The 12,910-nt window shown below is 33.8% G+C and overlaps 1 protein-coding gene across 2 annotated transcripts in view; it reads right to left on the minus strand.

Annotated features, from left to right (window-relative positions):
* Window positions 1-1,441: 1,441 nt before the first annotated feature.
* The window catches only part of BDKRB1 (bradykinin receptor B1), an 82,349-nt gene continuing 70,880 nt past the window's right edge, over window positions 1,442-12,910 (minus strand). For both annotated transcript variants that reach the window (XM_031953302.1, XM_012550515.2), the window contains exon 2: window positions 1,442-2,520. In XM_031953302.1, coding sequence (XP_031809162.1) covers window positions 1,500-2,510 — 1,011 coding nt within the window. In that variant the 5' untranslated portion in view covers window positions 2,511-2,520 and the 3' untranslated portion in view covers window positions 1,442-1,499. The remainder of the gene's footprint in view (window positions 2,521-12,910) is intronic.

The raw sequence follows: 12,910 nt of genomic DNA on the forward strand, positions 1-12,910 counted from the left end.
TAGCAAAATGGGGGTTTTGTTTTAAGGGGAGTTAGGGAAAGGGCTTAGAATCTGTTGATTTCATTAGTATAGAGAATTCTAGACTGGGAAATTCCTTTTACCAATTCAGGTCAGCCTATTATCTGAAACTCATAGTGTTAGAAAGCTGCTGATATACCTAAGAAGTTAAATGGCTTGTCCAGGGTCACATAGCTAGGATGTGTCAGAAGTTAAACTTGAACTCAACTCTCCTTGGCCCTAAGACCAGACCTCTGTTCATTATATTTTCCATCAACATAGTGCTTTGTGGTTTGTAAAATGCTTACCATTCATTATCTTATTTGTTCCTCATGACAATCTTATGAAGTAGACAACAACCATCGCCATTTTAAAGATGACAAAACTGAAACTCAGAGATGAGTTGCCCCTAAATCCTATAGCTTATAATTGCAGTAGCCACCACTTATTTTGCTCTTCTGTACCCTGTTGCCATATAATGATGATAATTGTCATAGTGGTAACTCACATTGACACATGCTACTTTGTGGTTTGCAAAGTGTTTTGTGACCCCCCCCAAAAAATACTTTTATTTCCATTTCACTATTATTGAGTCTGAGATATTTAGGGTGTGGGGTGGGATATAGTTATATGTAGTAGTGGAAAGGAAAGTGGCCAAGGTTGCATGCAAACCCAGGCTTTCTGTTACCAAGTTGGGCCCTCGACAATTCCAAGGCTTGCTAGAACCTGGGGTTGTCATCAAAAGGAGTTGCAAATCTCCATCCGAGGCTGCAGAGCCAAATGCCTGCCAAGAATTGCTAGGATCACTTAAGACGTGTTGGGATGTATTCTTTTTACTGCTATCCATAGGTGTTGTGGTAAAAAATTAACCAGTGGATATGTGGACTGATAGAATTTAGATTCAGAAATAATTTGAGACTGGTGGCTGTGTTAGCATGGAGTACAATAGTGTGAATATGAAGGAGAGAGAACTGAAGTATATGCAGGGTGGGGGAACTGTAGGAGCTTGAGAACCCTAAGTTTGTTCACAGGTGTGAAGTAGGAAAAGGTCTTCTGTATAGGAAAGAAAACAATTGTCAGGGAGCATAGGAGCTGAGTTGGGTAAATTAGACAAGTCTAGTTTGAATTAAGATTGAGGTTGGTAGCCCAACAAGTATGCAGAGACTTGGGGAATGTGAGAGCTCTGTGTGTGTGTTGATAGAAGGTTCTGGTGCCTCCTTCCTACACAGTGATATCAATAATAGGGAGAGCTGTGATGAGAAAACCTGGTGCTATTCTATATCTTGATGGCATGTTTTTGGCTTCCCCATGCCTCTATAATAGAAAATATGTGAGGCATTAAATGAAAGCAACATTGCTATATAGAGAACTTCCCGACATGTTTGAAAAGGGAAATGTCCCTTACCCAGTGGGAACCTCTAAGATAAAATACAACAATGAGACAGTCCTTCTAAAGTTTTAATGGCAAATAAAAGCAGTGGATTTTATTTTCTATCCCATGACTACATTGGCATAGAACATCTGTTAGTGCATTGTTTATAAACTTCACAAACTCTGACCCTAAAAAGCTTCCCCATAAAGACAAAAATAACAGGATTCAGGCAACTGTTGAGGAAGGCAAAGAAACTGGCAAATATCAAGCCCAAGTCAATTAATTCTTCCCAAAAGCATCCCTGGATAGCTTTCAGCCAGAATAGGTATTCTAGAATAGCAAAGCAATGATATGGAGTCCAGCATATAATAAAAACAATCACTAGGGTAAGGATCAGACTGGTAGCTTTAATATCCTTTGTATTTCCTGATCTCTTTATATTGATCTTGGTCCGATCTCTCAAGGAGGTTATTATCTTTGAGTTGAAGAAGATGATGGCAATTAGGGGGAGGATGAAGCCCACCACACTCAGCTCAATAATCCTGATAGAATACCATATTTCATGTGGGAATTGGAGTACACAGGCTGAGATGTTCAGATTTGGGATAGTTTCCACTGACCGGAACAGAAAAGTGGGGATGCTTAGGAGGCCACCTAAGAACCAGATGAAAGCACAAATGATCCGGGCTTGTTTAGGGCTGCGTTGTATCTGGTTACTCATGGTATGGACGAGAACACAGTAACGATCCCTGCTGATGGCCACCACCAAGAAGACACTTACAAATAGATGGGCCTTGATGACTCCATTGATGATGTAGCAAAGAACATGGCCAAATCGCCATATGAACTGCTCCTGGACATTTTCTGCCCAGAAGGGCAAACCCATGATAAACATAAAGTCAGATACTGACAGATTAGTCAAATAAATTTCTGCCACAGTTAGGCGTTTCCTGAGCAAGAAGAAGATAGATAAGGCAAATAAATTTCCTAGCAAACCAAAAAAAAAAATGACATTGATCCATGGTGGTAGCACACTGTACAGAACATCCCAAAGCTCTTTTCTATCTGTGCAGTAGCTTGTATTCTGGAAAGGGTTTGGGTTTTTTGAGATGGAAAATCCTGGAGGTGTCTGGGTTGCCATTGACTTCAATCTAAAAGGAATTACAAATAGCAAAGTATCAATTTCTGATGCCTCAACAAACAAGGAGAGTAAACAAAAGAAAATCATTTATTTTTCCTCTCTGATACCACCCCACTCTACCCTAGTAAAGAAAACCATTTGTTTCCTGTCATAATGATTATAACAATCCCTTATAATTTTATTGTTCTGCAAAATAACCTTGTGCAATTATTGGGGTGCAGAAGGCAATGAAAAATGTTGATAATGTGTTTGTACATGCATTCTTTATTTAAAAAAAAATTGTATATACCCCACATCCTGATTCCCATTATCAGGCATCCCTTCTTTCAGAATAGTGAATTGAGTGCAACCATTGTGGGCCAGATAGACAATCTTCATTACTTAGATCCTTTGTTTGATATTGTCTATATCTTGAGTACAGACTCAAGATATAGACTCATATAAGTTATATAATGCAGTTGTGTGCAGCTCCATACCCACTCAGGGAATACAGACATGCCATATGAACTACTGAGTGTTTTTCCTAGGAGGTAGGTAGCCAATGAATACATGTCTTAAAATGAACTTAGATTTTAGCACAGCTAATTGACTTCTTATTTGAGTTTCACCAAGCTTTTCACCCTCTCATCTTGAACACTGAATAACACCAAAGGCAAGTCATTTTGACATCTGTATTCCAGTGCTGCTCTGTAGCAGTGACCTCACCTAAAAACTTCTCCAATCCAGCTAAGAACAGAGTTGTTTCTTTTCCTCTCTTTCAAGTGTAAGGATCTGGAGACTTTCCTTGAGCCTGCCTTCAGTCCTTCTCAATCTTGTTATATTGCTACACTGGAAAAAACTTTCAAGCTGAGGCTCTGCTCTCTTGATAGGTGACTGTCTCCCCGGGGACTACCATTTTATAAAGGGACTCCAACCACTGTTCTGTCCCTACCCGTTTCCAACTACCCTATCTGTGGTATTTTCCCCAATTAGAATGTAAGTTCTTTGAAGGTACCGACTGTCTAGTTTGCTTATATTTGTATTCCTACTGTTTAGCACAGTGTCTGTGAGAGAAATGATTTGGGGAGATTCAGATTTCCCCTTTTGTTTTTGTATTCATTTCAAGACTCTAAAGATTGAGTTAGCCTCAATTCAGATCACACCCAGGTGAGGAAGCCTGTGTTCCACTCAGATTTGGGTGGGGATAAATTCTTTGAAAAGATTACCAAAGGCAGGAACTAACTTAATCAAAGTTCAGGTCTAATTCCTCACCAGAATATTCATTCATTCTCTAATAATTAACCAATTAGAGATAACTGTGACCCTGGGAAGCAGCCTCTTCCAGAAGGACATATAAGTGTGAGCCTGCTGCCAGAAGTTGTCTTTGATCTAAGAGAGACAGTCAAATGATCAACCTTTTATTAAAATGCAGGCATTATTAATGAAATGATTATATTTCTTGAATCTTTTAAAATGTCACACCTGATAAATAATAAGTATTTTTAAAGGCTTTATCTATCATTCTATAATCTATATCTATCTAGCCATTATCTATCTATTATCTACTATCTATCTTATCTCTTTACTTTCTATCTACAAGGTCTCCCATTTCATCCAGGACCATCTCCAGTCACCCTGATCTATGTCTGGGCCACAGGACCCAGAGGTCTCTGGAGGGGAACATGAGGCAGGTGATCTTGCACGGCCTTCCCTCACTTAAATTTAATTTACTTGCATGTCATAGCATCACATCCCTGATGTCATAATTCTCTTCAACAACAAAGGACAAACAATCTCTCCATAATCTACTATCTGCCTATCTTTATTATCTACCTATTTTTATTACCTATCTTAACTATATTTCTTATTTATCATCTACCTCCTGCTATCATCTTATCTATGATTTAACAAGCTGCTATCATGTATATATAATTTAGTATCTATCTGTTTAATGTATCTATCTACTATCTATCTTATCATTTGTCTTTTATTTACTGTATTATATGTATATATCTGTCTATCTTTGATAACGGGTACAATGGAACAGCACTCTGATGAAGAGGAATGATTGGGTTCCTAGCTGAGAACAAGAAAGGTTATTCATAGTTTCTTGAGTTGTACCATCTTCCAGAACTCTAATAAATTTGGGGAAAAAGTAATTTAAAATGAGTTCCATTTTAGATATATTGAGTTTTTGATGCTTATGGGACTCTCCGGTAGATATGATACAGAACTGTAGCTCAATAGAGATATTTTTCATTATTGTTGTTTCAGTAGTGTCTGACTGATGCCATTTCTTAGTAAATACTGGAGTGGTTCGCCATTTCTTATCTATGGTGATAGGTGATAGAGAAGATCAGGGTTCAAACTTAGAAGACTATAGTTAAGTTAAAAGAGCAACTTTTATCTCAAAGATAAAAGCAAAATGGTCACAAGCCCAAAAGAGTTTTTGGAGGAGCTTTTTAAAAATCAAATAACAAAGGTTAAAGAAAAATCAGGAAAAAATAATAATGCAAAAAATCTAGAAAATTATGAAAAGAAAGTCAACCAATTAGAAAAAAGATATTAAAAAACTTAAGGAAATAATAACCCTTTAAAAATTAAAAAGGTGATGGTGGAGAGGAAACCTGTCTTTTTATGAGCTTTCCCCATGTCCCTCAAATTAACACCAAATCAAACTTCTGAACTGGTTTTGGAGTGACAAAACCCACATATATTTGGAGTGTAACAAATTTCCAGCAGAACATAATTTCGAAGATCTTCAGAAAAGTTCTGGTTTAATCTGGCACCGAGGGAGGCAGGCCAAGCACAGGCAGTACAGAGACCCAGGGTGGTGTGTCAGAAAATGTGTCAGAAAATCTTCCAAAAGAGATCTACAGCAGTGTTGGCTACTTTGTCCTGGTTGCAAACCAGTAGATCAGCAGACTAGTTATAAGGCATCCAACAAAAATACAAAAGGCAAATAGTGAGCCCCTGAACCCCAGAATTTTATGGTGCCTGGTCACACCCACCCAGCACCAGAAGTTAGTCAGCACTGACCCAATACAATCACTGTTGCTTGTAAAGGAAGCTCGGATACTTTCCCCTTTGTCTTGAAGACCTCAACCTTTTAAAAAAATGAGCAAAAAAGCAACTCTGACCATAGATAGTTTTTTTGGAGAAAGAGAAAAACAGATTCCAAACCCCTGAGGACATTAAAAGTAGATCATCTCCAGATGAAGCCCCAAAGGGTGATTTAAATTGGTCCCAAACTCACAAGGCTCTTTGGGAAGAATTCAAAAAGGATCTTAAAAGAAAGAAGAAAAATGGGGAAAGGAAATGAAAATTTTGCAAGAGGGTTTGGAAAAAAACCAAATTATCTGAAGAAAACTCTTTTACAAAATAGATTTAGTGAAATGGAAAAAGCATATAACTCCTTACAAAATAGATTTAACAAAAAAAGAAAAAGAAAACAGCTCCTTGAAAAATGTAAAGTGGTAAAGGAAGCTAATGACTTTGTAAGACACCAAAAAATAAAATCAAAAGGAAGAAAAAAATAGAAAAGAATGTGAAACATGTTAGAAAAACAACTTACCTGGAGAATGGATCAAAGAGAAATGATATAAGAATTGTTGGACTACCTGAAAGTTATGATAAAAAAGAATAGAAACTATACTTCAAGAAGACTGAACTGAAGTTATAGAATGAGAGGATAAAACAGAAAAGGAAAAAAAAAAATCTATTGATCAGCACCTGAAAGAGATCCCAAGCAACATCATAACTTAGTTTCAAAGCTCCCAGCTCAAGAAGATAATACTACAAGCAACTAGAAAAAACTATTTAAAAACTGTGGAGCTATAGTCAGTATAACACAAGGTTTAGTAGCTTCTACATTAAAAGACTTTCAGAGGACATGGAACAATATATTCCTAAGAGCAAAAGAGATGGGCTTGGAACCAAGAATAACTTACCCAACAAAGCAATGTGTTATCTTGAATGAAAAATAAAAGTCAGAGCAGAGAGGAGGAGGGGAGTTTAATGAAAGAAAGGATAAAGGATAAATCTTTCCACAAACATTCCCTTACTACATTCCCAGGCTTCTTACTGTCCTACCTGCATTATGAATATTGTTTTGGAAACATTCAAGTGGACACTATCTTAGGGTTCACAAATTGATGAGCTAACATTTATTAAGCACCCACTATATGCCAGGCACTGTGGTAAGCACTTTATTATTATTCTCATTTGATCCTCACAACAATCTTGGGAGGTAAGTGTTTTTATTGTCTACATTTTACTTATAAGGGAACTGAGACAGAGTTAAAATGATTTGCCTAAAGTCATACAACAAATAAGTGTCTGATGCTGGATTTGAGCAGGTGCTTGATCCATTGTTTTGAATTTGTTTTGAATTTAAGTTTCTAGCATTATGCTTTTGGAGATTTCTGAGAGAGTAAGAAGCTAGACAAGAGGAATACATGATCACCTTAGAACTATGTGAGTTCTCTAGCTCCTTCTTTCTGAGACTTGGATGGGTTGCTACTGTTACTGCTGCGTTAGCTAAACAAGTGATGAAATGCCAGAGACAATTAAAAGCTGAAAGTTATAGGTTATTGCCCATTATGCTACTGTGTTTGCTTCTAGATCTTACATTCCTAATATGTTCCTGTGATCAATTGTTTTATTTTCTGACCAGTATTAAATAGTTTTAAATTCTGCTTTAGAGTATAGGAAGCTGCTACACTTCTTTCTTTTCTGCTTTTTCATTATTTCCTTCTGAATTTGTGGTCTCTAGATGAATATTAAAAAAAAAATTTTCCTAGCTCTATAAAGTCATATTTTTTAGAAGTTTCTTTTTTTGTGTGACATTGAATAAGTAACTTAATGGAAGCAAAATTATAATTTTTATTTTATTGGTAAAAGACAATCATGAGCAATGCATATTTATCCAGTTATTAGAGCTATAGAATAAAACCTGTAAAGAGTGTAATTTTGTTCATATAATTCCTGTTCTTGATAAGTGGATTCACAAATATTTTATATATTCTCTTGTTTTAAATGGAATTTTTCCTGTTCATCCTATCTTGCTGGATTTTATTGTTAATATATAGAAACACTAATGCCTTTTGTGGGTTTATTTTATATCCTGCTATTTATTCAAGTTATTAATTGCTAGAATTATTTTTTAATTTGAATTTCTAGTATAGACCATCATAGCATCTACAAAAATGCTGATTTTGCTTCTTTTTTGCTTTTGCATTTTCACTCAAACTCTTATTCTTATCACTCTAGCTAACATTCTTAGTACTATATAAGGTAATAGTGGTAATAATAATAATTATTATTAAAAAAATATATATATATATATATTGCTGGCTCTTGCTTTTAAGTGGAGTGTATCATCTTTAAGAAATTTCATTTATTTCCATTTTTAAAATGTTTTTGATGTTGCATTTTGTCAGACTTCCTTTTATACATTATGTGATCTAATTATGTGATTTTTTTATTGTTTTTGTTATCAATGTGGCCCATGATATTTATAGTTTCCTTAATATTAAACCAGCCCTACCTTTCCATAAGAAGATCAATCTAGAGTTTTATTTCTTTGTTTTCTTTTACCCTACATTTTTATCACAGTAGTAATGTTATTTATCTATTTTTGAAAACAATTTATATAATGTTAGAATTAATTATTTTGTGAATATGTAATAGAATTCACTTAGAAAATCACCCGGAAATTTTTTTTTCAGGGGTGGAGTTCCTTTATATTTTTTTCAACATCTTTTTCTGATATTAGTTATTTAAATTCCTTATTTTTTCTATTTATTCTGAATATTTTACATTTTGCAGCCATTAATCCATTTCAATTAGCCTATCAATTTTATCATATATTTGAGCCAAACAGTTTATAATTTCCTTTATTTCTTTATTTGTTGGAAAGTCTCCTTTTTAATTTTTGACATTGATAATTTATGTTCCTTTAGCTTAAAAACATCAAATTAGGTAATGATTTAAATTTTTATTTCATCTCTAAAATAGCTGCTTGTTATATTTGTTCATTCTAATTTTACACTTTTCTATTTTATCTCTTGATTATCAGAATTTCTATTTTTGATTTTTTAAATTTATGATTTACTATATATATATATTTGTTGAATACCCAATTCATTGTTTTGTTTTTTCTTACTTTTGAAGATGAAAGTGTTTAGTAATAAAAAAAATCTTCACTTAAAAGCTGTTTTGACTTGATCCTCAGAGTTTCAGTATATTGTCTTAGGGTTTTAATTTTTTAGGAGATAAAGCAATCTGTATTTTTTATGATTTGTTCTTTGACTCACATATTCTTTAGAACTAAATTGTTTTGTCTTCATTCAAGTTTGAATACTTTTCTTTTTTCTTTTTTTCTTTTTTTTTTTTTTTTTTGGTAAATTCCCTTCACTCATTATAATTTTTAAACATCATGGCTAGCAAAAGATATTTATTATTCCTGCTTTTCTTAATTTATTTATGAGATTTTGTATTCTAAAACCTGGTAAGTTTCTTTCTCTTTTTTTCTAGTAAATTTATTTATTTTTAATACACATTATCTTATAAATCATGTTGGGAGAGAAAAAAATCAGAGCAAAACGGAAAAACCATGGGAGAAATAAAAAAAAAAAAACCCAGAAAAAAAAGTGAACATAGCATGTGTTCACTTACATTCAGTGTCCTTAATTCTTTTTTTGGATGCAGATATTTTCTGTCCAAAGTTTATTGGAAGCTTTGCATCACTGATCCACTAAGAACCAAGTCTTTCATAGTTGATCATTGCACACTCTTGCTGTTATTGTGTGTAATGTATTCCTATTTCTGCTTCTTTTGATCAGCATCAGTTCATGAAAATCTTCCTAAGCCTTTCTCAAATCTGCTTATTCATAATTTTTTATAGAACAATGATATTCCATTATTTTCGTATACCATAACTTATTCAGCCTTTCCCCAATTGATGGGCTAAAATAAGTAAATACTCATTTTCCAATTCTTTGTCATCACAAAAAGAGCTGCTACAAACAGTTTTACATATGTGGATCCTTTTCCCTTTATAATTTCCTTGGGATACAGACCCAGTAATGGCACTGCTAGGGTCAAAGGGTATATACAATTTTATAGTTGTTTGGGTATAGTTGCAAATTGCTCTCCAGAATGGTTGGGTTATTTCACAATTCCACCAACAATGAATTAGTGACCCAGTTTTCTGGGTCACTATTCCCTCCAACATTTATCATTATTTTTCCTGTCATTTTAGCCAAACTGAGAAGTATGAGATGGCATCTCAGAATTGTTGTAATTTGCATTTCTCTAATAGATAGTAGTTTAGAGCATTTTTTTCATGTAATCATAGATGGCTTTAATTTCATCATCTGAAAATTGTCTGTCCATATCCTTTGACCTGATCAGCTATTATAAATATGCTATGCAGGCTTAAGACAAGCATATACTCTTTTTTTTACCCATTCAGTAATTAGCATAGATAAAGAGTATTTAACATTTAAGAACCTATTCAGGTCCTTAACTTCTTTCTTATTTTTCTTTTTGATTAATTTGTTTAGGTTTGAGTGGGTTATATGGAAGATTCAACTATTATGGTTTTGATATTTATTTTTGATTTTAATTAGCTTTTCTTTAAGTTCTTAGATACTATGGTATTAAGTGCATATATTAAGTATTGATATTATTTTCTTATTTATGATGACTTTAAACAAATTATCATTTCCTTGTTATCTTTTTTTTTTAAACTACATCTATTTTAGTTTTACTGGAGCTTTATTTGAGATCATGATTACTTTTCCTGCTCTTTGAGGTATAACTGAAACATACTAAATTCTGTTCCAGCCTCCCATTTTTACTCTGGCTGAATATTTGTTTCAAGCGTATTTCTTATAAGTAACTTAGAGATGAATTCTGTATTACGACACTAAATTCTTTGTACATGTGTATAGTTATGTGTATTCAACCCTCCTTGTTTAGTCCAAATATGAATAAGATTCATTCTGTGGCAATAATTCATATTTTCCCAATTCTTTCTTCCATATTTACATACACATTTTATGAACACACCCAAATTATGAGACATGGTAAGTTTTATTCTTTCTTACTCTTTTTTGAATGTATCTCCTCCCCATCCCCTTTTCCTTTCTTTCAAGATCAATAATCAACCAAATCACCAAACCAATTATAATCTATTTTCTTCTTTCAGTTCTTAACTAGAGAAAGGAAGTACTCTATGAGGTGAAAGAAAGCCATTGACTAGTAGGTTAGATTAACCAGAGTTAGCTACAGTAAAGAGTAAGGGGTCACTAAAGGGAAGGCTCTATGAGGGAGAGAGAGTATTTTATAATGGGCTTAATCCTGAAGAGAATTTAACAAAAGTCTTCATCATAACCAGATCCTTCATAGGGGAAATATAACCCTGGGGTTTCTTAGGTGCAAAGTTGGGAAATCAAGAGAGCTAGATGAAATGAGACTAGATGAAATGCACCTGGCAAACCAGGTCCTAGACCTGTCTAAAGATATGCTAACTTTCTTTTTGTATGAAATTATGGTTGATTGAGTTTACAACTATATTAACTTAAGTTAATATAAGTTAACTATTATGTTAAAAAAGTAGCAACTATGCTAATCTGACAGTCTGGGAAAGCTAAGTTCCATGAAAGTTATCTCAAAAGTTGTTGTGAATGTCTTTAAAGATGGAAACAGGATGGATGAATTAACAATAGACTCTGACTTCACATTATTCTATATGAACAGGATTTAGGTTCTTCCTGACTGGGGAAGAGAGTAAGTCATAAAACAGGCAGTGTGCTAAGTACTTCACAAATATTATCTCATTTGATCCTCAGAACAACTTTGAAGGGTAGGTGATATTACTGCCCTTACTTTACAATTAAGGAAAATAGAAATTAATTGATTTACCCAGAGTTACAAAACTAGTAAATGCCTGAGGCTTGATTTGGATTCAAGGATTCCTCACTAGAAACCTGTGAGTCTATCTATTGTGACAATTAGATGCCCCTAGATGGGTTCCTGCTCTGAGAAACTATTACTAGTGTGTTTTTGCACAAATACCATAATTTTTCTGGGTCTTATTTTCTTCAAATGTAAAATGGGGGTGGGACAAATGATATTTATGGTGCCTTCTAATTCTAAATTCAAGGATCTTGAATCTCTTGGACTGTCTCTATTATCTGAAAGGTTGGGAGGAGCTTTCCCATATCTAATGAAGAAATGTCCCATATCTAATATGTCATGACTTTTATGATTTTTAAGTTCTTTTCCTGAGTCCTCCAGTTGATAGTTCTCAATCCCCCTGGCAATTACTTGTATGCATTTTGTATTTACTTGTGTACACATTGTACCTTCTCTTTCTTTTCTCCACTCCCCATTTCCCATTAGAATGTAAATTTCTCTAGGAAAGAATTTAATTTTCCTCTTTGTATTCCATAGCATCTTGAACAGTATTTGCCCACAATAGGTAGTTAAGTGTTTATAGAATAAAATAAAATAAAATAAAATTTGTCATTTAGTGAAAGATTTTTTTCACATTGATGTCAGCTATTCAGAGGAATATTTGTAATCCATAAATTATCTTCAAAATAAAACTGGAAATGTAAATAAAATAAAGCATGATTATATATATATATATATATATATATATATATATATATATCGTGTTTAAATGTGTTTTGAATCTGAAAATCCTTACTTTATGTTACAAAATCATATATAAACATGAGTTATCAATAATTATGAAAAATAAATATGACTATATTTTTTTATAACTATTACAAGTTAACCAACTGAGAAAAAGGAATAGTTAATGACTTTATTAATCATCTTGATTTGTTCAAGCTGTCTTACTATTGAGAGGACACTAGATTGACCTGGGAATCAGAACTAGCACAGCAAGGGATAAAACTAATCATTCCTTAAACTGGGTTTATTGGAAGTTCCTTGAAATATTGGCATACTGAACTCAGAACTTCCCTTGCTGTGCCAGATAACCAACTTAGATTGGTTTACGTCAACTCCCAGTTATGAAAAACAACTTAGCTCAGAGATGACCTGATAAGACCACTATGGAATTACCCCCTTCCTTAATTCTCTTAATTCCTTAATTCTCTATCTCTGTGATTTTTGTCTTTATAACTCCTGTTGTCTATGCCCATCCTGAGTTCAGTTCTAACTGTGCTCCCATGTATCCATATCCACTAAGGAGGAATAAATCCACAGATACAATCTAACTGTTTTGTCTTTCTTAGACCAAACTGGGAGAAAAAATGTTGAATTAATGGTGTTGAGACTGATAAAATAATGGAGAATTTGGACTCCCTCCCTCCCTCCCCCCCCTCGCCCCAGCAACTAAATCTGATGCTACAGGACTTATTGTTCCTGAAGTCTAGATG

The sequence above is a fragment of the Sarcophilus harrisii genome, chromosome 2 (assembly GCF_902635505.1).
Source record: "Sarcophilus harrisii chromosome 2, mSarHar1.11, whole genome shotgun sequence".
NCBI lineage: Eukaryota > Metazoa > Chordata > Mammalia > Dasyuromorphia > Dasyuridae > Sarcophilus > Sarcophilus harrisii.